General features: G+C 40.5%; 1 protein-coding gene across 1 annotated transcript in view; it reads left to right on the plus strand.

Annotated features, from left to right (window-relative positions):
- The first annotated feature begins 912 nt into the window (after positions 1-912).
- Positions 913-25,414, plus strand: part of LOC126101258 (sperm-tail PG-rich repeat-containing protein 2-like) — a 124,845-nt gene continuing 100,343 nt past the window's right edge. The window contains exon 1 of the mRNA XM_049911945.1: positions 913-1,015. Within this exon, the coding sequence (XP_049767902.1) occupies positions 913-1,015 (103 nt within the window). The remainder of the gene's footprint in view (positions 1,016-25,414) is intronic.

Below are 25,414 nucleotides of genomic sequence, written 5' to 3' on the forward strand. Positions count from 1 at the left end.
TGTGCCTCTGATGTAGTGACAATAGTTGTGTTGGGAAACAGTTTTATTGATTTTGAGCCGGCCGGCGTGGCCGAGCGGTTCTAGGCGCTACAGTCTGGAACCGCGCACCCGCTACGGTCGCAGGTTCGAATCCTGCCTCGGGCATAGATGTGTGTGATGTCCTTAGTTTAGTTAGGTTTAAGTAGTTCCATTTGAACCATTTTTTTGAACGAAGGAATTCGTGATGCATTTTTATGAAGTTTTATTATGATGTCCACGCGAATTTCCCTTCAGGTGCTGGCGTGGTAGCTTATTTGATACATTAAATAACGTAGGTATTCCATTCGATATAGGTTTCTTACATCCCACGTTCACTGATTTGGCTTTAAGTGTAGCGAAAAAAAAATCATGTTGCTGGGTAGATATATGACGTATTTTTGAAAAAAGTCAGGTCTTTTTGCGTTTACTAGCATTTTTTTGTTTCTAAAAGTAAACGACATTATTCAGTAAATATACGTTACAAGAGAATAAACTGTCATGTAATGTTCCGTTTCTTACGTTCCAGCATCCTTGAAAACTAAAGAATGACAATAGTAGTGTCGTGTTTTCATTACTGTCGATTTTTATAGCACTAGATACGCTCGCTACTGTAAGAGCTATGTTAAAAATCAACATATACGATAGTATTTGCACTCCGCCGATATTGTACTCCGGGGTACCTCTTGCTAGCCGCTTGAGGCTCTGCTGTCGGTAACAAAAACAAGACGGAATGTGGCGACTATTGTGTTTGGACTGTGGTTATAGTCTGAAAGGTACGAAACGCGAGCTGTCTTTGGTGTAAACTCTGTGCTGCACAGAGTAAAAGATGTCGTTTGTTTACGCGAGTTGACGCTGTCAGTGGTCGCTGGCTGCAGCTGTCAGCTGGTGACGGCAATGTACGACCGCGCAGAAAGATTCGGCCGGCTGCGGCCGCCGACGCCGGCGGGCATCGGCCCCAGTACCTACCTTCTCCCAGATGCGCTCCAGATCCACTTCGGTGAGCGACTCGATCAGGAAAACTAGACGTTTCGCTTACTCACCTTTATTGCTAATGTATAACGTACCGCTAATGATAATGCGTACGTATTTCCTTCTGTCACTTGAAGCTTATTTCTTTTCTTAATATTTATAGTCATTTTCCTTGATTGATATAATTTGTTTTGTTACTTGCTCGCTGCTATTCGACTGCAACTATCAGATAATGCTAGCTGAAAGCCTAGCCAGGGTAGGAGCACAGTCCTGTTACGCCCAAGAAACGGGGAGGGGAGGTTCCAATTACTTACACTACAACAGCTATCCAAGTGGAGCACTGTAGAACGTTACACGTCTATGCGCCAGTGCCCTGCGTAGCACAACTACTAACGAGGGAACCTCCCCATCGCACCCCCCCCCCCCCCCCCTCAGATTTAGTTATAAGTTGACACAGTGAATAGGCCTTGAAAAACTGAACACAGATCAATTGAGAAAATAGGAAGTTGTTGTGTGGAACTATGAAAAAAAATAAGCAAAATACACAAACTGAGTAGTTCATGCGCAAGATTGGCAACAAGGAGACTGTGAACCCAGGAGCGGCGTGGTCCCGTGGTTAGCGTGAGCAGATGCGGAATGAGAGGTCCATGGTTCAAGTCTTCACTCGAGTGAAAAGTTTACTTTCTATATTTTCACAAAGTTATTATCTGTCCGTTCGTTCATTAACGTCTCTGTTCACTGTAATAAATTTAGTTTCTGTGTTTTGCGGCCGCACCGCAAAACCATGCGATTAGTAGACGAAAGAACGTGGCTCTCCAATGGGAACCGAAAACATTTGATCGCAAGGTCATAGGTCAACCGATTCCTCCACAGGAAAACACGTCTGATATATTCTATACGACACTGGTGACGGCATGTGCGTCACATGACAGGAATATGTTGCCGACCCACCCAACTTCTACCTTGCCCGATTTAGGTTTTCTTGTGGATGTGATAATCACTCCCAAAAAAAAGGATGAAAACATAAGAGTTTGTCACATAAACTGCAACAAATGAATGCAACAGTTTCACAGTCGCACAGTTTTCCCTGTGCTCTGTCAAAACACATGTTTTTAACGTTTTCAAATTTTTCCGTGTGTAGACGGTCAAATCCTGCATATGTCCAAGCAAATCTGAACATGTACTGGAATTTTGGAGAGCGAAGTTGATTATGTGTGAGTGCCTGAACTTTGATAATTGTGTGAAAATAAAAACATTAAACTTTTCACTCGAGGGAAGACTTGAACCATGGATCTCACGTTCCGCAGCTGCTCACGCTAACCACGCGACCACGGCGCCCATGAGTTCACAGTCTCCTTGTTTTTGCTGATCTTGCGCATCGACTACTCAGTTTGTATATTTTGCTTATTTTTGTCATAGTTCCATACAACTTCTTCCTGTTTTCTCGATTGATCTGTGTTCGGTTCTTCAAGGCCTATCCACTGTGTCAACTTATAATTAAACCTGAGGGGGGAGGGGGTGAGGTGTGATGGGGGGTGTCCCTTGTAAGCACTGACTGTCGCTTTTGTTTGATAATACTCCTCACACACTTTGACAACATTTTTTCACTGAGTACCAAGAAATTAACACCGGATATATTCGCAGTATTTTAATGACCTCACTTAAATACATATATGGTGTTTGGAAACTCGCGTTACAAATTCCTAGAGGGGAGTGAGTACTTAATACTATGAATAGGAACCCGTGTCCGGAAACTTCATCCAACGACGCTACAGAACGTCAAAGTTATGGGCGCGGCGCCTGTAAAGGTATGTACAGGGTTATTACAAATGATTGAAGCGATTTCACAGCTCTACAATAACTTTATTATTTGAGATATTTTTACAATGCTTTGCACACACATACAAAAACTCAAAAATTTTTCTTAGGCATTCACAAATGTTCGATATGTGCCCCTTTAGTGATTCGGCAGACATCAAGCCGATAATCAAGTTCCTCCCGCACTCGGCGCAGCAGGTCCCCATCAATGAGTTCGAAAGCATCGTTGATGCGAGCTCGCAGTTCTGGCACGTTTCTTGGTAGAGGAGGTTTAAACACTGAATTTTTCACATAACCCCACAGAAAGAAATCGCATGGGGTTAAGTCGGGAGAGCGTGGAGGCCATGACATGAATTGCTGATCATGATCTCCACCACGACCGATCCGTCGGTTTTCCAATCTCCTGTTTAATAAATGCCGAACATCATGCTGGAAGTGCGGTGGAGCACCATCCTGTTGAAAGATGAAGTCGGCGCTGTCGGTCTCCAGTTGTGGCATGAGCCAATTTTCCAGCATGTCCAGACACACGTGTCCTGTAACGTTTTTTTCGCAGAAGAAAAAGGGGCCGTAAACTTTAAACCGTGCGATTGCAGAAAACACGTTAACTTTTGGTGAATTGCGAATTTGCTTTACGAATGCGTGAGGATTCTCTACCGCCCAGATTCGCACATTGTGTCTGTTCACTTCATCATTAAGAAAAGATGTTGCTTCATCACTGAAAACAAGTTTCACACTGAACGCATCCTCTTCCATGAGCTGTTGCAACCGCGCCGAAAATTCAAAGCGTTTGACTTTGTCATCGGGTGTCAGGGCTTGTAGCAATTGTAAACGGTAAGGCTTCTGCTTTAGCCTTTTCCGTAAGATTTTCCAAACCGTCGGCTGTGGTACGTTTAGCTCCCTGCTTGCTTTATTCGTCGACTTCCGCGGGTTACGCGTAAAACTTGCCCGCACGCGTTCAACCGTTTCTTCGCTCACTGCAGGCCGACCCGTTGATTTCCCCTTACAGAGCCATCCAGAAGCTTTAAACTGAGCATACCATCGCCGAATGGAGTTAGCAGTTGGTGTATCTTTGTTGAACTTCGTCCTGAAGTGTCGTTGCACTGTTATGACTGACTGATGTGAGTGCATTTCAAGCACGACATACGCTTTCTCGGCTCCTGTCGTCATTTTGTCTCACTGCGCTCTCGAGCGCTCTAGCGGCAGAAACCTGAAGTGCGGCTTCAGCCGAACAAAACTTTATGGGTTTTTCTACGTATCTGTAGTGTGTCGTGACCATATGTCAATGAATGGAGCTACAGTGAATTTATGAAATCGCTTCAATCATTTGTAATAGCCCTGTATATACAAGGTGATTGCATGATGATCGTACGAACTTTCTACGATGACGGAGAAGGATAACTGGATCAGTTTGAGGTAAGGGTCCCTGTAGCGGAAACGAACGAGTCTAAATTTATAAGCGAAAGCCGTACTGATATCTCTGACAATGGAACACATGTACTGCTACTGTAGTTGCTAAGATTGTAAACACAAAAATGATCAAAACATCATTGGATGCACTTGACTCAGAGGGAGAAAGTCACATATGTTGAAAATAATAGTACTGAAAACAATGGAGATATACACTTCCAATGTGCTTATGGGTTCATTTTGACCCCAGTGTACAAGGAGGGTTAAATAGCATGCTTTCTTATTACGTAAAAATTTAATATAGTGTGCCTGTTTTGAAATTACGTCGCCTGGTTTGTACGCATGGCGCCTCGTTTATTCTGCCATCTTTTAAAAACAAATCCCACAGGCAGAAAGTTTTTCTCCCTTTCTCTTGATAGCCTTTAAGTTTGTTCAACAAAGCTGCGGGGTTTTCATAGAGTTAGTAGTATTTTTTTGCATTGTGCCTAATGGCGCTTTTATCCGTATGAGATATTTACTGTGTGCCCTCTGCTTCTAGGTACTTAAATCACATTCTGCTCAGCGTCGTGAACTCTTGCTTTAATTTGGGCACCGTCAACTTATTCCACTTTGGCACGTTTCTTCGCATTTTCAGCAATGACACTCCTTTCTGACGTGAGAACGTCTATTCGCTCGTCGCTCAAACTTTCTTGTGTGACAAAATACCGTCAGATTTGAATCGCTAAATCTACGAGACCAACAATTTGTAAACAGTGGTCGAGTCCATGACAGATAGATCATGTCTGTGCGCATTTGTCGCGTAGTATTTGTTTTGCCTCTGACGTCATCGCAGCAGGTCGGCGCATGCGCGTGACAGTTAACGCATTAGCTCTGTATAAAGTTGTAAATTGGTGTAGCGTGGAAACGCGTTTAGCTAGGATATTGATTCGAGTCTCACTGTAATGAGCTTGTGGAGCATTACTAAAAATTTTCACCGGAGTATAAATTAAAACCGGTATTAAATTAAAATTACAAAATAACGGAAGATGTCGTCCCATGTCTCATATGACTCGTACAGCTGCTCGGAATTATATTAAAAAAAATTGCAAGTCAGAGGAAAACTCACATCGACATAATTGATGGAAGCTTAAATTGTTCAGTACCGAGCGAATACGAGAACTATAACGGCGTTGTAAAGGAAATGAAAAACTGAGCAAAACGCTTGCGTAGCTGCGCCACTGAGCGTATCAACTGACATATAGATAGGGTGACCATATTTTCTTCGGACAAAAGTGGGAGTTTCATACATTTTCTTGGCCAGAAAGTGGGGCAATTTTTATTTGTCTTTAAATATCACTTTTAATGCTAATATTTCTTCTTCCTCTGTAAATATAGCCTTCACTGATATTTGTGTGTGTGTGTGTGTGTGTGTGTGTGTGTGTGAGTGTGTGAATGCAAAATCAAACAAAGAATGGAAAGACTGGAAAGAAGTACATTTCAAGTTTTCAGAAATTTAGTTATTAAGAAATCTAACATTTATAATACAAAATGTAGAAAGACATACAGTAACAATCACTACAAAAAAGTTCTTAGTGAACACAAGGAATTTATGGTTTTGTGGATTCCACACTGCAATCATATTTCTTCGAAGATGAAATTTCATTCAGCAACTCAAGTTTGCCTAATAGGTATGAATAGAAGTCAGTGCAACTGTATTTACTGAAGTTTAAACAGCTCAGTAAAATACACTTAACGCTCCTCACCGTAAATCTATTCCTCTCATCTGTCCATTGTGACGATAGTAAGATGAAAACTCTTTCAACATTTGCATTGTGGGCAGAGAGTGAAAAGAAGTACTGCGCTATATTAAGCGATTCTCTGAACTGTTCATTACACTGGCAAGATCTGGAAAACCTACACCATTTTTCATGTGCCATCAACTGATTCCATTGTTCACTGTCTGTTTCCACTTGTTGTTTTACAAATGACTATATATGAACTATTTCATAAAATAAGAGGCTGTCATTTACTAGAATGCCCTTTTCATTTAGCCACATTAAAGTATTTTCAACTACTGACCATTCTTGTGGTTCTGTGAGCATCATCCATGAGAATACAGAAAACTCAGCCATTTCCTGTAACCATGAGGATAAATAGTCTACTGAAGCATCATAAAACGTTGATACTGCTGTCAAATTTCTTAAGACTGGTCGTCACAATCATTCAGCAGTTTTTTTACACTTGGTGGTACAAAATGTTCATGTTTCCTTGAATTTAGACTCGTCAAAGCTTTATTTAAGACTGCTAACACTTCACAAATGGAATTATTCTGTTTCTCAACGCTCAGAATGGATTGTTGGAAAACATTCATTTGTGAATGTACAAAAAGTAAATAATATTCATTTATAGGAACTGAAAAAACTCTTTAAGATTGCAGGGCACTTTGAGTTAGACTCTGACAAAAAGTAAGATTTCAAAGGTTCATACATTTTCAAGATCCTTTCTATGGCTGGCAACAATAAAAGTCACTTTGTTTTGGAAAAGGAAAGTAAATTTTTGTAAATGACACCAACAAATTCACAGAATTCAGTGACACGAATAGAAAAAATTTGAAAATGGTTGTACAACTTCATGACAATGCAGTCAATATCAACAGGTAGAACATCACAAGCACTTTGAAGTGTGTTATGAACAACATGTGCTGGACAACCTATGCCAACAATGTTAGAGTTTTTCAATTTTTCTTTCAGATGTGTGAAAACATTATTACCCTCTTTCTTCATTAACCCCCCAAACTTACAGTTAGCATTGTCTGCACCAAATGCAACACACTTTGAGATGATACTGGATGACTGTATAACATGAGAAAGATAATTGAAAAATGTTTCGGACTTTTCGTTCTGCAATTCATCAAGATCAAGCAATTTCGTCTGCGGTCCACTCTCACTTACAGATGCCCATGGTTGCTAGCATCAGTAGATACTGAAAAGTATTTTGCACTGTTTACAGCAGCTATTACCTGTTTCTGGGAATGCGAAGCTATAACATTGTTTATAATTGCTTCACACTTTGTTCTTCCACACGAAACATTTGCTGCAATCTTAGAATCAGGAAAATTTTTTTTGTTTAGTTGAACACTGCAGTCATTAGAACGATAGCTTTGGTGGCTTTTAAGAACTTGAATTGACAGTGTTCCTTCTGCTGCAGCTACGTTTTTCTGTTCCTGTGTATTTGAAGTTACAAAATATCTCGTCATTTTTTGCGACGAACCTGCCGATCGAAGATTGTTCCTGTGTTTCTCTGATTCCATACGATGCTTGAGACCTGCAGCAACACCATGAGACACGGATACAGCACTGTTACATACGTTACATTTTGCTGAACAGTCATTGTCTCCAGCAGTGATGCAAGAAAAGTTCCTCTGGAGCTCTTCCGAAAACTTTGATTTTCGTTTCGGCATCGCCACGACGTGCTAGCACTTCACGAAACTGATACTGAGTACTGACAACAATGGCAAGCAAAAGCAAAGAAAATAAGAGTACGCAACAATTATAATGCTTAAGCTGTACATTATCATGGGGTACCAACGTACGGAATGTCAGTTTCAGTTGATAGTTTATAAAATCGACACTCAGAAAATATTTTAACCAGTTTGTAGATGTCTGAAAATAATCCTTGAAAATCGGGACAAATTGCTTGTTTTTAAAAAAAAGTCGGGACAAATTTTTGAGCCTCAGAAAACGGGACAATCCCGATTAATCGGGACGTATGGTCACCCTACATATAGACCTCACTGAAGCTCATGTCATATACGCGAGTGCTACGCGTCAGGCAGTTGTTTATTTTATGAAAGAATCCACTGCTGATCACGCTGACCCCATCGTTGATGATACTATGTGCACCGTTAAATATCCCTCGATCATGCGCTTCCGCAGAAATTTTTCCTGGGGGAGTGGGCGCATTTTGGAGACAGAGAAGTTGTTAAGTTTCGAGACACGTCATGTCTAAGAACTAAGTTTCATAGGTGACATTAAAAATTATTACATGCAAGAGAACTGATGGTTATCCAATCAGCATATTAATATTGTATTCCAAATTAAAAGCAGGGGTGAGGAGGGGTGGGGGGGCACTTCTTGCCCCCTGAGTATGCCTGTGCCCTGGATACGTTTGTTCCAAATCATGTGAAGACCCTTGATACATGCAATAAACTAATGATTTACCTACTCTGTAACCATTAAACTACTCTGTGTAACAATTATATTAAAGAGATTGACAATGATATCGCATATTAGTATAAAACTCTTGTTGATTCTATCTCTGTTTTCACGAAAAATTCTGTGGTGGACTTTCCATAAATTTAACGACGTCAACAGTAGGCCGTTGAGGAAGCCCACGGAAGAATTTTGTGCGATTACTTCTCATACTTGCACTGCGAGGTAGACAGCGTATAATATTACTTGGCTTCTAGCTGCACAGAAGGCGCACTGGAGTAGGAGGCAACGGTAGTGGTAGGAGTCTCCTTTCTGACGGGACAGTGTGGTAGAGGGAGAAGGGTGTAGTTCCACAGCTATAAGCCTTCACATAAACACATATCTCGTAGAACTCGTAAGCTACAGCTAGCGAATCTCTAAACAATCATATAAACAGGTTATGCCAGTTGAACAAGTTCAAATGGTTCAAATGGCTCTGAGCATTATGCCGGCTGGGTGGCCGAGCGGTTCTAGGCGCTTCAGTCTGGAACCGCGCGACCGCTACGGTCGCAGGTTCGAATCCTGCCTCGGGCATGGATGGGTGTGATGTCCTTAGGTTAGTTAGGTTTAAGTAGTTCTTAGTTCTAGGGGACTGATGACCTCAGAAGTTAGGTCCCATAGTGCTCAGAGCCATTTGAACCATTTCTGAGCATTACGGGACTTAACATCTGAGGTCATCAGTCCCCTAGAACTTAGTACTACTTAAACTTAACTATCATACGGACATCACGCACATCCGTGGCCGAGGCAGGATTCGAATCTGCGACCGTAGCAGTCGCGCGGTCCCACACAGTTTAACAAGTAATTCGACAATTCAGTTGTTTATTATTAAAAACACAATGCTTACAGCTTTACGCTTAAACTGCATCAGACAGAGAACTACATGTAATCCGCCTCAAGTTAAAAAAAAGTCATTCAATATGTTAGCTCCGTTTTGTACACAGAAATATGTGGACTAACATACACCAAACATAAATTCATAGTGACTACTATTTTAATTGCAAAGTGTTCATATTTTCCACAGTACATTACTAGATATAGAAACACCACAATAACTGTGACCGTTAACGAAATGACAGGCAGTTCATCATGAAGCTGACGAATGGGCCTAGGAGAGATGTGAAAATCATTCTTTTAATGATGGATTTCTTTAATATCGTTTGAGAAAGGTTGCTTTTCAACTGGGGTGAACAGGCCTGTGTTCCCACACTGTAGGCAAGGCGGGCAGAGAACGTTTCTGTTAACAGACGAAGCTCACAATTGTGTAGGCGATAAGCAAGCTGCTGCTCCTTCGGGACAGATGGGTGGACTCACAAAGGCTGAGAACGGGAATGCGTTTCTGTGCACTGGCCAAGTTATCCTACATATGACTTTGAATACATCCGTGGTTGTGCCAAGTCACATGACCAAGTTAGCGCTACGACCTGGTCTATGGTTTGCATCATTTTGTATCTAGGGAACAATCATTGCATTGTGTTACATGCCAGATAAAACAGAGTGTCGTGTTAACTGTCAACAGAGACTTATTTGTCTGTGAGAACTTGAGTTACAAATGCGTATGGCTTGTGATGAAGCAAACGAGCAACAAATTAGACAAAAACTTCATCTTATGTGAAAGTAAAATTAAAAACGTTAAACTGATCCCTGAAAACCCAATGCGTGCGCCTTAACCTCCCAAAGTTGATGAAGTCATTACATATGTAGCACAACTTTTTCTCTGAGGCTGTGGAAAGATATAGGCCGTGTCCTTGTAACCTCCCCCTCACTTATCGACCTTAATGACAGTGAAAAATTAAACCGCGTGTACCTAATGGAAATTTGGGAAAAGCAATCGTCACCGAAGTTAATTTGTCGGTAAAGAGGGAGGAAAGGGTTAAATCTAAATGAAAGGAAAAAGGAAATGAAACTGGTGGAAATTAATTTTGGAAAGGGGTAAAGGTAATAAAGAAAGTAAATGTGCGGCCGTTACGTTAACAATTAACTAGCGGTAATTAGATATTTGAGATTTGGGGGAAATTACGGTCGCCAGTCCTAAGGACAATTACTATAGTAACTGAAAAAGAAAGGTTATTACACATATAATTAGCACTAGAAGCGTGGCAACTGAAGGTTGACACGAGCAGTGTGAAAACTGAAAGTTTGTCAGAAGTAATAAATTTCGCCAAACTCTGACTTAATTTAGCAAAAGAATTAATAAAACCGGAAAATCGAAAGTTAATTTAGTGACTGAAGTTAATAGTGAGCTTTCTTTCTGAAGCACATCGAAATTCAGTAAAATACGGTTAGTCTTGGACTACCTCAACAATCATTTCAAAAGCTACTTGAATCTACGCAATTTAGAAATAAGAGATTTAACTTTGAACTTGAATTAAATGATTCTGAACAATTAACAATAGTAAAATTTAGTACGTACCAAGCTGAGCTGCAGTCACAGGTAAGCTAAAATACGGTAACAAAACTCGCACTCTTAATTTGTGCTTGTGTAATCTAAATATTGTAGCCAGCTATGAATACTTTAACTGAACTTTGAAATTAAAGCAGTGAAATCGGATTATATTACTTTAATTCTGGAGTTTGAATTTCAACGACACTCGGGTTCATTTCGGGAAAGGAAGGGACCCTGCTTGGTAATGCAATTGGGACAATGAGCAACAAACGTTCATGCTAAGTTGCTGTAATTTTGTGATGCAACAATTTTAAAAGTTTGAAAAGCTGAGGTCTGCCATACAGTTCTAAAACTTTACGTGCTTCCAGTCTTCTTTGTTGGCTGATTGAAGGTTTGAAGCCGTCGATCGAGGAGGTGGCGACAGTCACTCATTGTCGGCCGTCGCTGTTGCTGAAGCTGGATGTTGGCGCGCCTTCTTCTCGACACGGTCACAGACGAAACGGGCTCTTGATGTGCGCCAGCTAATGCTTCCCGTCCGTGACACCATGTCAGAAACTATCATCGCAAGTCGAGCGCAATTACATTCTGCCAAACCCCGAAAGCGCGGCAACTCGCGGGAGCTTCACACAACACACCTGCTCCACTGCACCACCCAAGCCAGACTCCCTCTGCTCTGACCGCGCTCCACGCGGCAGAGTTAACACTACCAAAGATCCTAAATACTCTGGTTCTCCACATGACCTATCGACGTATTCGTTCGATAGCATAGTTTTCCCTAGGCAAGACCCAGCGTAAAAATACAAATAATATTTACAAAACAACCAATTATACATCGACATATATATATATATATATACACTCCTGGAAATGGAAAAAAGAACACATTGACACCGGTGCGTCAGACCCACCATACTTGCTCCGGACACTGCGAGAGGGCTGTACAAGCAATGATCACACGCACGGCACAGCGGACACACCAGGAACCGCGGTGTTGGCCGTCGAATGGCGCTAGCTGCGCAGCATTTGTGCACCGCCGCCGTCAGTGTCAGCCAGTTTGCCGTGGCATACGGAGCTCCATCGCAGTCTTTAACACTGGTAGCATGCCGCGACAGCGTGGGCGTGAACCGTATGTGCAGTTGACGGACTTTGAGCGAGGGCGTATAGTGGGCATGCGGGAGGCCGGGTGGACGTACCGCCGAATTGCTCAACACGTGGGGCGTGAGGTCTCCACAGTACATCGATGTTGTCGCCAGTGGTCAGCGGAAGGTGCACGTGCCCGTCGACCTGGGACCGGACCGCAGCGACGCACGGATGCACGCCAAGACCGTAGGATCCTACGCAGTGCCGTAGGGGACCGCACCGCCACTTCCCAGCAAATTAGGGACACTGTTGCTCCTGGGGTATCGGCGAGGACCATTCGCAACCGTCTCCATGAAGCTGGGCTACGGTCCCGCACACCGTTAGGCCGTCTTCCGCTCAAGCCCCAACATCGTGCAGCCCGCCTCCAGTGGTGTCGCGACAGGCGTGAATGGAGGGACGAATGGAGACGTGTCGTCTTCAGCGATGAGAGTCGCTTCTGCGTTGGTGCCAATGATGGTCGTATGCGTGTTTGGCGCCGTGCAGGGGAGCGCCACAATCAGGACTGCATACGACCGAGGCACACAGGGCCAACACCCGGCATCATGGTGTGGGGAGCGATCTCCTACACTGGTCGTACACCACTGGTGATCGTCGAGGGGACACTGAATAGTGCACGGTACATCCAAACCGTCATCGAACCCATCGTTCTACCATTCCTAGACCGGCAAGGGAACTTGCTGTTCCAACAGGACAATACACGTCCGCATGTATCCCGTGCCACCCAACGTGCTCTAGAAGGTGTAAGTCAACTACCCTGGCCAGCAAGATCTCCGGATCTGTCCCCCTTTGAGCATGTTTGGGACTGGATGAAGCGTCGTCTCACGCGGTCTGCACGTCCAGCACGAACGCTGGTCCAACTGAGGCGCCAGGTGGAAATGGCATGGCAAGCCGTTCCACAGGACTACATCCAGCATCTCTACGATCGTCTCCATGGGAGAATAGCAGCCTGCATTGCTGCGAAAGGTGGATATACACTGTACTAGTGCCGACATTGTGCATGCTCTGTTGCCTGTGTCTATGTGCCTGTGGTTGTGTCAGTGTTATCATGTGATGTATCTGACCCCAGGAATGTGTCAATAAAGTTTCCCCTTCCTGGGACAATGAATTCACGGTGTTCTTATTTCAATTTCCAGGAGTGTATATACAAACAGTAAAACAATTACAATATATAAAGAGACAGAAATGTCATATCTTGAGGTAACAAAACAAGGAAAAATATTATAGTACAATAGATGGAAATAGGAGGATATGCATTTCCGGCGTTACATCCTTTCCAAAGCAACTGTCGTGCAGTTTACCTTTAGAGATTTAGGTAAGCCATGTAAAACCTAAGTCTGGGTAGCCAGAGGGGTAATTGAATCATAGTCATCCAGAATGTAAGTCAAGTGTACTTATCAGTGCTGTCATATCGATTAGTCAATTTAGAAAAGGATCAACAACAAAAAAATCATTCGTTTGACAGATCTTGGGTGCAGTCGGTACTGCATGAAATTCTTATGGTTCAGGGTATTTATTGGTTTGTACATTTTGTTCCAGATGGATTGGAATGTCATATGACTGACGTTTGTTCCTATTTTAAAAAAATACATGTATGTTACGTGGAACGAAAAGCGTTTAACGTGGTAGAGAGCAGTATTTTCGTTGATCAAGAGGTAGGAGATAATGTCAGGGCTTGTTTCGGATTATTCTGTGGTCAATGCAGAAGACGTCATTTACTACTTGCGGCGCTTTTCTTAGTTTACTTATTATCGGTTGCAATGTTTGATAGAACGGGTTTGTACTCGCATTCTACTTAAGGACGGAACGGCACAATTTCTCAGCCTGGTACTGAGAGACTACATACTCGTGAGTGATTTTTTTTCGTGTCAGTCCCCGTTTAGGTCGACACAGTTTGACCGGCTACTTAACAGATTAGATTAGATTAGATTAGATTAGATTAGATTAATACTAGTTCCATGGATCATGAATACGATATTTCGTAATGATGTGGAACAAGTCAAATTTTCCAATACATGACATAATTAAGTTAATTTAACAACATACTTAAGTTAATATAACAACTCTTTCATTTTTGTGTTTTTTATTTTTATTTTTTATTTTTTTTAATATTTTTTTGTTCTTTTTTTTAATTTATATCTAAAAATTCCTCTATGGAGTAGAAGGAGTTGTCATTCAGAAATTCTTTTAATTTCTTCTTAAATTCTTGTTGGTTATCTGTCAGACTTTCGATACTATTTGGTAAGTGACCAAAGAGTTTAGTGCCAGTATAATTCACCCCTTTCTGTGCCAAAGTTAGATTTAATCTTGAATAGTGAAGATCATCCTTTCTCCTAGTATTGTAGTTATGCACACTGCTATTACTTTTGAATTGGGTTTGATTGTTAATAACAAATTTCATAAGAGAGTATATATACTGAGAAGCTACTGTGAATATCCCTAGATCCTTAAATAAATGTCTGCAGGATGATCTTGGGTGGACTGCAGCTATTATTCTGATTACACGCTTTTGTGCAATAAATACTTTATTCCTCAGTGATGAATTACCCCAAAATATGATGCCATAAGAAAGCAACGAGTGAAAATAGGTGTAGTAAGCTAATTTACTAAGATGTTTATCACCAAAATTTGCAATGACCCTTATTGCATAAGTAGCTGAACTCAAACGTTTCAGCAGATCATCAATGTGTTTCTTCCAATTTAATCTCTCATCAATGGACACACCTAAAAATTTGGAATATTCTACCTTAGCTATATGCTTCTGATTAAGGTCTATATTTATTAATGGCATCATACCATTCACTGTACGGAACTGTATGTACTGTGTCTTATCAAAATTCAGTGAGAGTCCGTTTACAAGGAACCACTTAGTAATTTTCTGAAAGACAGTATTGACAATTTCATCAGTCAATTCTTGTTTGTCAGGTGTGATTACTATACTTGTATCATCAGCAAAGAGAACTAACTTTGCCTCTTCATGAATATAGAATGGCAAGTCATTAATATATATTAAGAACAACAAAGGACCCAAGACTGACCCTTGTGGAACCCCATTCTTGATAGTTCCCCAGTTTGAGGAATGTGCTGATCTTTGCATATTATGAGAACTACTTATTTCAACTTTCTGCGCTCTTCCAGTTAGGTACGAATTAAACCATTTGTGCACTGTCCCACTCATGCCACAATACTTGAGCTTGTCTAGCAGAATTTCATGATTTACACAATCAAAAGCCTTTGAGAGATCACAAAAAATCCCAATGGGTGGTGTTCGGTTATTCAGATCATTCAAAATTTGATTGGTGAAAGCATATATGGCATTTTCTGTTGAAAAACCTTTCTGGAAACCAAACTGACATTTTGTTAGTACTTCATTGTTACAGATATGTGAAGCTACTCTTGAATACATTACTTTCTCAAAAATTTTGGATAAAGCTGTTGGAAGGGAGATTGGACGGTAATTGTTGACATCAGATCTATCCCCCTTTTTATGCAAAGGTATAACAATAGCATATTTCAGTCTATGAGGGAAAATGCCCTGTTCCAGAGAGCTATTACACAGGTGGCTGAGAATCTTACTTATCTGTTGAGAACAAGCTTTTAGTATTTTGCTGGAAATGCCATCAATTCCATGTGAGTTTTTGCTTTTAAGCAAGTTTATTATTTTCCTAATTTCAGAGGGAGAAGTGGGTGAGATTTCAATTGTATCAAATTGCATAGGAATGGCCTCTTCCATTAACAGCCTAGCATCTTCTAATGAACACCTGGATCCTACTATATCCACAACATTTAGAAAATGATTATTAAAAATATTTTCAACTTCTGACTTTTTGTTCGTAAAGTTTTCATTCAGTTTGATGGTAATACTCTCTTCCTGTGCTCTTGGTTGACCTGTTTCAGTGTGTAGTGTGTAGTCCGTTGCTTAAACTTGATTCTGAAATGTTTCCTAAATACCTACATAATGATGGCATGTCCTCTTCGTTCCATACAAAATATTTATCAGCCACAAGGCTCTTTAGATTGACGGAGAGAAACCAGTCAGAGTTCGCAAAAGCTGATGAATAATTTGGACTTCAAATCCCTCACTTTCCTCAGTGCTAAAGCACCGTTATTCAAATGTTCAAATGTGTGTGAAATCTTATGGGACATAACTGCTAAGGTCATCAGTCCCTAAGCTTACACACTACTTAACCTAAATTATCCTAAGCTCAAACAAACACACCCATGTCCGAGGGAGGACTCGAACCTCCGCCGGGATCAGCCGCACCGTTATTGGTACGAGTGTTGTCCTAATACTTTTTCTGTGCAGAATGACATGGTGGTCCCATGTCTCATCCGTACTAACAGATAGGTGAACAGAGACAGGTGCATTTTTAAAATCAATGCCCCATATTTTGATGTGACATTTATGTTACTATTCTGTTCTCGTCAGAATGAACAAACTGAACCCCTATCTCGCAAAAAGCTTTATATTGTATTCTTCTTCTTCGGCTTCTACTACTACTACTACTACTACTACTACCACCAGAATATCAAGATACGTGCTGGGCATGGCACAACAGAATGTATGGCAGAGGATACTTCGTACAACTATGATCGATTTTCTGTACAGTTCCAATGCAGGATATACGTTATCGGAAGCACAATGGTCGCACAGTCTTCTTCGATACTTGCTACAGAGCTACGTCACATTTAAACTTCTCATGGTCGGGGTTCACAGTCGTGCACATTTTTTTAAAGTCGTTGGCTGTAGAAATTGTTTATTTAACTATTGCAATTTCGAATATTGTCAGGTGGTACTGCAAGAGTTAAAATAACACAAAAATGAAGCACAGAGTGTACTCTTATATACAGGACTACACAGACGTATCATGCAGACAGTTGTACATTACAAAAATGGCGACAGAATACACGACTTTCATTTTGCTTCAGCACAGTGTCAGACATTAAAACACTGCTACCACTTATATTTTTATTTTCATCTCCATTTTATTTGTTCTTAGAATCTCTTAAGTGATGTATTTTATTAGCTGTTCACAAATGCTATGTAACAAGTTTTATTAGTCCTAGTGATGTTTTCTATTGTACTGCAAGTTTCATGCATGACAACGAGGGGGTATCAAAGCACTCCCAAACATTTAATTTTTGTAAGTTAGTAAATGGTAAGTTAATTCCCCCCCCCCCATGAACCATGGACCTTGCCGTTGGTGGGGAGGCTTGCGTGCCTCAGCGATACAGATAGCTGTACCGTAGGTACAACCACAACGGAGGGGTATCTGTTGAGAGGCAACACAAACGTGTGGTTCCTGAAGAGGGGCAGCAGCCTTTTTAGTAGTTGCAGGGGCAACAGTCTGGATGATTGACTGATCTGGCCTTGTAACAATAACCAAAACGGCATTGCTGTGCTGGTACTGCGAACGGCTGAAAGCAAGGGGAAACTACGGCCGTAATTTTTCCCGAGGGCATGCAGCTTTACTGTATGATTAAATGATGATGGCGTCCTCTTGGGTAAAATATTCCGGAGGTAAAATAGTCCCCCATTCGGATCTCCGGGCGGGGACTACTCAAGAGGATGTCGTTATCAGGAGAAAGGAAACTGGCGTCCCACGGATCGGAGCGTGGAATGTCAGATCCCTTAATCGGGCAGGTAGGTTAGAAAATTTAAAAAGGGAAATGGATAGGTTAAAGTTAGATATAGTGGGAATTAGTGAAGTTCGGTGGCAGGAGGAACAAGACTTCTGGTCAGGTGACTACAGGGTTATAAACACAAAGTCAAATTGGGGTAATGCAGGAGTAGGTTTAATAATGAATAGGAAAATAGGAATGCGGGTAAGCTACTACAAACAGCATAGTGAATGCATTATTGTGGCCAAGATAGACACGAAGCCCACGCCTACTACAGTAGTACAAGATTATATGCCAACTAGCTCTGCAAATGACGAAGAAATTGAAGAAATGTTTGATGATATAAAAGAAATTATTCAGATAGTGAAGGGAGACGAAAATTTAATAGTTATGGGTGACTGGAATTCGAGTGTAGGAAAAGGGAGAGAAGGAAACGTAGTAGGTGAATATGGATTGGGGCTAAGAAATGAAAGAGGAAGCCGCCTGGTAGAATTTTGCACAGAGCGCAACTTAATTATAGCTAACACTTGGTTTAAGAATCATGATAGAAGGTTGTATATGTTGTGTCTAGACAAGACAGTCTAGACACAAGGCGAGGTAGCCGAAAGGGCACGCGCTTAATTAACGCAGGCTTGCTGAGGTCTGAAACAGGATACGTAATGAATGCTATAAAGAAAAGTACGTAGCTGCTGGAATACTTAACTTTAATCCATCATTTGTATACAGCATTCTTGATGATACAAGTGAGACTCTCTATAGCAATGGTTAATGGCGCCTTGCTAGGTCGTAGCCATAGACTTAGCTGAAGGCTATTCTAACTATCTCTCGGCAAATGAGAGAAAGGCTTCGTCAGTGTAGTCGCTAGCAAAGTCGTCGTACAACTGGGACGAGTCCTAGTACGTCTCTCTAGACCTGCCGTGTGGTGGCGCTCGGTCTGCAATTACTGACAGTGGCGACACGCGGGTCCGACATGTCTAATGGACCGTGGCCGATTTAAAGCTACCACCTAGCAAGTGTGGTGTCTGGCGGTGACACCACAGTATACATGGAAGAACCCTGGAGATAGTAAAAGGTATCAGATAGATTATATAGTGTATGAAACGTCCCCTTAGCAAAATTTATACAAGACTGTGCTTAAACTGACACACAATGTTTTGTTTTTGCGCAACGTAGTCAGACTATCAAAGATCCCTGCAAAAGAATGGCCCTGAGTGACATTAACCTAAACCTTTCACAAATCACTTACCTCACAAAAATCTTCGTTACTCAAGCTACTGCAAAACAGCGAGCACCACTACTGCCAGCTAAATAAAAGATTCAAACTACTGAAGGCACTAACTACTGATAGGGATAGTTAGCAAATGAAAGATTTTAATAGAGAACAAACAATGTATTTACCTTAATATCATCACAAGTCATAATATATGTAATTTCAAAACTCCGCCATCTCTCTCCTCACATCCACCACTGCTGGCGGCACACCTCTAACTGCACAACGCTACGCGCTGTTCACATCCAGCTGCTGCTGCCCAACACTACAATGGCAGACAACAATGCAAACTAGCCACATACTGCACACAGCACAGCCAGTGATTTTCATACAGAGCGCTACGTGGCATTACCAATATAAAAATCTAAACAGCCTACTTACATAGCCCCCATGCTCCTCACAAAAAATTTTACAAATTTTTTTGGCCAGTGGCCAATAATGATTTGTTAAAATTTTTTATAATTACACTAACAAAGATATCCAGTGCACACACTTATTGATACAATGTTGGTCAAAAGCTAAAATTTTCTCTCAGTCCATAAAGACAGTCCTGATCATTCATCATAATAGTAATTACAGTTTTTTTTACAAAGTCTCATTAGTAAAAAAAAATTGCACACAGAAGTAGTGGATTTCCATGCAATCTTGAAGAAGTAGTGGTGTCCTTCCAACGGAAAGACAGTGCTGACTCTTGACATGCTGACAGGTAATGGGCCACAACAGAGCAAACCCACAGCAGAGTCATTCGACGTTTTGAAGAAGATTGTTAGGTAGGTCGTCACAGAGCAGACCCACTGCAGTCCTGGTAGAGATTACGGTATTGGTGGGCCACCAGAGGTGCAGACCCACTGCAGTCCTTGTAGAGATGACCAGCAGCCATCTATTGCGACTGTGCAGGTGCACAATCACCATCGAAGAGTCTTGCAGAGAAGATAGCAAGTCCATAAACCACCACTTGTGCACGCACAAAGTTTTTTGAATTGTCCTTAGAACCAGCAATGCTGTTATCCAGTCCCTTGCTGAATTATCAACACACGTTCAAACACTAACAGTCCCAACTTCTCACATATTGTCCATATACTATGACCAACAGAAACGTGTGCAGTGAAATGTAACTTGCAAGTTACTAATATCATGAACTGGTGACAATTACAATTTTATAACATAAGAATACAATTACAAGGTACAAAATACATCATTAAAGAACATAACAATACATATAACATTTGTAGTAACACAGGCTTTACAAAAGAATAAAAAATAAACATATACATCAGTGTTACAGGAATTATGACATAAGTAAATACATAAAGATCAGAATAACTTTTGAAACATCACCTTCACATATGAGCAACAAAACAGAATAAATAATGTCTCAACATTTTTACAAAGTAAATAACATAGAAAAATTCTACAACATAGCTCTCATCAGCTAAACACATAAAGACAGGAAAAACACAAATACACAAGGGTACACTAACATATAGAGGGATGACACAAAAGGAAAGGACAGGGTTTGTTTTACTGCAGTATTTTGCATGGAGATCTCCCTTCGTTCATCATTATTCCCAAAAAGTCCTATCTAAGCCTGCTTTCTGTATTCTGTTCACATCCTCTGTCAAAATAGTTTTTCTCCACTGTACAGTATCCTTTTTTTTTTGCCCAAACCATTTTCATATAGCTTCTCAATACATTTCTTCCAAGTCATCATAGTTAGTTTCTTATATAGTCTACCCCTCTTAAGCTAACTTAAGTCTACTGAGCTCAGATGCTAAACTAAGGGACGAGGCAATGCAGCAGCATATAACAAATTAACACAAACAGCAATGCAAAAAAAAAAATGGAAAATGGCAAAGCAAGCTACAGTAAATCTAAATTACCAAGCAATGCAACATTACAACTAATATGAGCCAATATGCAGCAACAAGAAAAATAAGTCAGTAGTAAAACTAGCTTAACAGAGTAACACAATTTAAAATTCAGTAGCACTATGCCTGGCAAACAGCAGTAACTTATACCGAAAAATGACATAGCTCAAGCAGAAAAAATAGTACACTAAAATGGCCATGTCTAATACCTATGTCACATCTTAACACTAGAGTGATGCATCACGAGAACTTACACTAGCAGATAAGTTACCAAATCGTAAAGAAATTATTTATGCAATTCCTGTGAAGGGAAATGTCTATTTATGTGCCCTCGTTGTCTTGGAAGTAAATCATAAATTTCTTATTGACTGGATCTGTAGGCATAAAATAACTATATTAGTACATATATTAAATTTTATTTTAACCAATGCTGCGGTGCAGCTAGAAACTAGATATTAAAGAAAATGAGCAAATATGTACAAAGGATGGCATGAAACATCATTCATTAGCCATATGGCATTTCATAACGCAGTAAAAATTCCCTCAATTCTAGAGAAAGACGCTTGTCATAATCAGGTGTGCAGATGTAAGCGTGTCGTGTTTGCGGTGCTTTCTACAAAGGTATGTCAAAAGCGAGTATAATGGCCTCCCTTTTTTTTTTCTACCTGTGCTTCCGGAAAGGCACACCCTAATGGCTTGTTCTCCAGGTGTCTGACACAGCTGTGTGCCGACGACGCACGTGCAGGTGGTCACTTACCTTTCTTACGGAAATATTTACGACAGCAGTTTCCGCTACAGTGACAGTCTCATATAAAAATTTCACAGGTCGAGAATTTACGTTGCAAATGTGTAGAAACAAACTCCTGTAAATATAACAATGTCCAAAAAATTTTCGCCGGCATTGTGATACATTCACGCATTTACACACATTTCATAACTCTTAAAGTACGATTCTCGGTTTCCAACATCCTTTTTCACAAGTCAAGAGTCCCTAACTTATATTCATTATTCATATACATATAAACACGTAATCACATTCCTCATATATGGTAGCATCATCTTATTGACATAAACATACCTCAACAGCATAATACACATCTTCGTCGTAAAAATAACATCATAACACCTCAGTCAAATCTCAAAAACGTCGTAGCTTTCTGCAATAATTTCAAACCATAAAAAATTCTCTGCTCATTTCAGTAGTGTCATCTACCTCAAACGTACTTTAAATATCATGATCTCATACCAAATACATCATTCAAAGCTCTCATTGTATCACAATGGTTCTGAAAAAATATGAACAGTTCATAAAGTACAGACAAAATACAATTTCGTAAGTGTGAAGTTATGCAGCTGTGTAATTGCGTAAACATGTGTCACTGACGTAGTAAAAAAATTTGTCTCTCTCAGTTAAATGATCAGATAGCTGTGTAATTTATGTTTTAGAGAAATATGGTACCGATGTGTAAAGTTGTATAAGCAAAGACCATATTAGCTAGGGTTCCTTGTGCTTGCCAAACACACGATACACAAAGTAAGCACGTACCCCCCTGAGGTTTATTGTAATTATACCCTCAGGTGTTACAGATTACAGCAATGGAATGAAATGTATCACGGAAAACTTTCTTTGTAATTCAAAAATCTTTAAAAATAAATGTTTTCAGTACAAAATTAATCACTCAAATACGTGTCCTGTAGCGCTAAATGTGCGTCTTGCTGTAAGATAATCTCTGTGGAAGTGTCGTAGTTATTGTCCTCCAAAAGCTAAGTTCTGCAGAAGTCAATGTACTTACCTCATGATACACAAAAGTGAAATGCTTTGCGTATAGATAACTTAGTTATTACGCTTATTGCCGTGATGAGGAAAGTACTGTGCTGTAACGTATTGTTGTCCAACGGAAAAGGCTGTCTCCTTGTAGTCATACCACAAAAGTTACTACTAAAACATGTTTTGCTTTCCAGAAGAATTCAGAAAAACCGTGCAGATATAAAACAAATACACCGCAAAAGCAACATTGTAAATTTTCACACATTAGTAACGTCGTGATATAATCGTGTAGCTGTTACATAAACTAACCACTGTGTCATCTGGTATCTCTCAGAAAGTACTTTAAATCCAGAATGTATTTTCAAGTGAACCAAAATGTTGCATTAAAATCTCATTAGCAGTACCAGATATGTTTTATGTATGTGAGCCTTATAGTCGTTACGTAATCGTGCAACTAACAAGCAAGAATGTACACACACAATAACTCTGTGTCGTCTGTTCGCAATAACAATGCATTCGTAATTTCTGTTTAAATAAGTTCTCTTGATTCTTGAGTGGATATTGAACTTCAAAACATTGTTGCATGTTAACGGTTTCTCAGTGTGACAAATTGTACAAGTAGCGTGAAGTGAAAATTGCAAAGACTAAGTTAAAAAGCAGAGTATCTGTCAGTAAATGGTTTTACATGTGAAATGTGGTGTAAACCTTTACTCTTCCTAGTACGCAGAGTTTCAACTTTAACGCAATTATCATGTGGTATACGTCGGTAAAGAATACTGGAATTTTGCTCAAGGTTAGCGTCAATGTTATTTTTCCCTGAGCCAGCGGGCGCAAGTGGCTGCCTGCGATGCGAGTCATTGTCTGTTTCTTTGTTGGCGCGCGTCGTTATTGGGATTGGGAAGCCTAACTTCCACCAATTCGCCTTGCCGAGAGGGCCCAGCTCTGTTAGAAACCCGCCAGTCCTGATGAAATTCACGTCTGTCGTTTTGTCGGTAGTTTACACAGTTTCTTTCTTGTCGGTCACGTGGTGGAGAATTTCTCCCTGAATCGTAACTGCGCGCTGGACCGTTGCGTCTGACGTTATTCTGTCTCCCGTGATAATAATAGTTCTGATTACCATATTGTCTGTTTCTATGGTTATCTCTGTCATATTCATTACTACGGAAATGTGATCTTTCTCTGTAACTATTACTCTGCCAGTGGTTGTCAATACGGGTGGTGTCTGTTTTGGTCACGATTTACGTTGTAAGAACAGAATTGTCGTGTCCAGTTATTGTTTCTATTGTCACGGAATTGTGACGGATGTGACCTGTAGTGATTGTTTTCCTGTTTTCGCATCCCACGACTATCTGTGTCAATTTCTAATTCTTGTAAGAGTCCCTGAAAAGCTTCAATGTCGTCTTTGCAACGTCGTGCCAAAATAATATGCCGTAAATGTTCAGGTAATTTGATTAAGCAAATGCGGATGAGTTCTGAGGGGCTGTATGGGTTTGTGCAACATGTCTTCAAAATATTTGACAAGACTGGAAAATTCAGATTGTTCAAAGAGTTTCATCATCATGATGCTATGTTTTACTCGGTCTTGTGTAGCTTGTGACCAATACGCTGAGAGGAAGGCATGATAAAATTCTCCTTCACTGTGACAATCGTGAATGACCGATCGCATTCTTACAGCTGGTTCATTCTCCAAATAGCCACACATAAATTCTAATCTGTGCTCCAATGACCAGTTGGGAGGAAAACAATGAGAGAATTGATGGAGCCACGCTTGTGGATGAATGTCGTTGGCAGAGTTCTTAAACGTTTTGAATTTACGTGTAGTAATGAACAGCTTATAATCAAAATCATCATGTCGGCGAGTCACATGTCGGTCATTGTTACGTCGTTTCGGCGGTTCCATCTCAAAATTCGGTGTACCTTGCCAATTTCTTTCATAATTTCCGAAGTGCCCTGTGTTATTAATTTGTGGCTGTTCCGTATTTCTATGTCCCTCTTCCCATATTGGAGCGCGAGTGTCCTCTGAAATACGTATTTCTTGTATTACCTGTGTCAGCTGATCTTGTACTTCCCGGATTTCTCTTTGATGTTGCGTATCAATTTGATTCAGATTTTGTTTCAGTTTCCTAATTTGTTCGCTCTCTTCTGTGTCATTAAAGACTACCGGTTTTGCGTCATTCAGATTATCATCTACCTTCGTAGATAAATTATTTAGCCGATCCGAAAGTTCAACTACTTTCTCTGATAATGAACACATTTCCTCAGTGTGTTTTTCTGAACCAAGCTTCAGAGTGTCCATTTGTGTTGAAATCGAATCTACTGTGTCCTTTAAGTTTTCCTGAGTTTTTGCAAGTTGCGTAACCGAATTGGTAGATGCAACTGAGTCAATTTTAGCCCACAAGCTCTCATGATTTTCATGAACAATGGTTTGCAGTTCTTTTATGGCTGCTTCGTGATTCTGTAATGCATTTTCATGCCGCGAAAAAATAGGTTGAAAATGCTCACAAATTTGTGTTTTTACGTCATTACACACTTTCTGACATTTCGATTCAATGTTATGTAACTCAGCAGTTAAATCTTCACGTGTTTGTTCGGGAGTTTGTTCCAATGAGTCTAACTTTTGTAGCTGTTGCTGTGTTTGTCTCTGGTGTTGTTCCATTGTGTCTAACTTTTGAAGATTTTGTTCCATTGTGTCTAACTTTTGAAGCTTTTGCTGTGTTTGTCTCTGATTTTGTTCCATTTGTTGCATTAATTGCAATAATAATGTATTAGTGTCTGGAATCTGTTTCTCTATGCTTTTTGGCAGTGCATTTTCACCGGCAACATTCACATTTTGACAAGCAGAAAATGTGTCTTGACTCATTTGAGAAAACGGTGAGGACGCAAAACCTGAATCTACAGTATTTGCAAAATTGTGTCCTATCA

This window comes from Schistocerca cancellata, chromosome 9, assembly GCF_023864275.1.
Source record: "Schistocerca cancellata isolate TAMUIC-IGC-003103 chromosome 9, iqSchCanc2.1, whole genome shotgun sequence".
Taxonomy (NCBI): domain Eukaryota; kingdom Metazoa; phylum Arthropoda; class Insecta; order Orthoptera; family Acrididae; genus Schistocerca; species Schistocerca cancellata.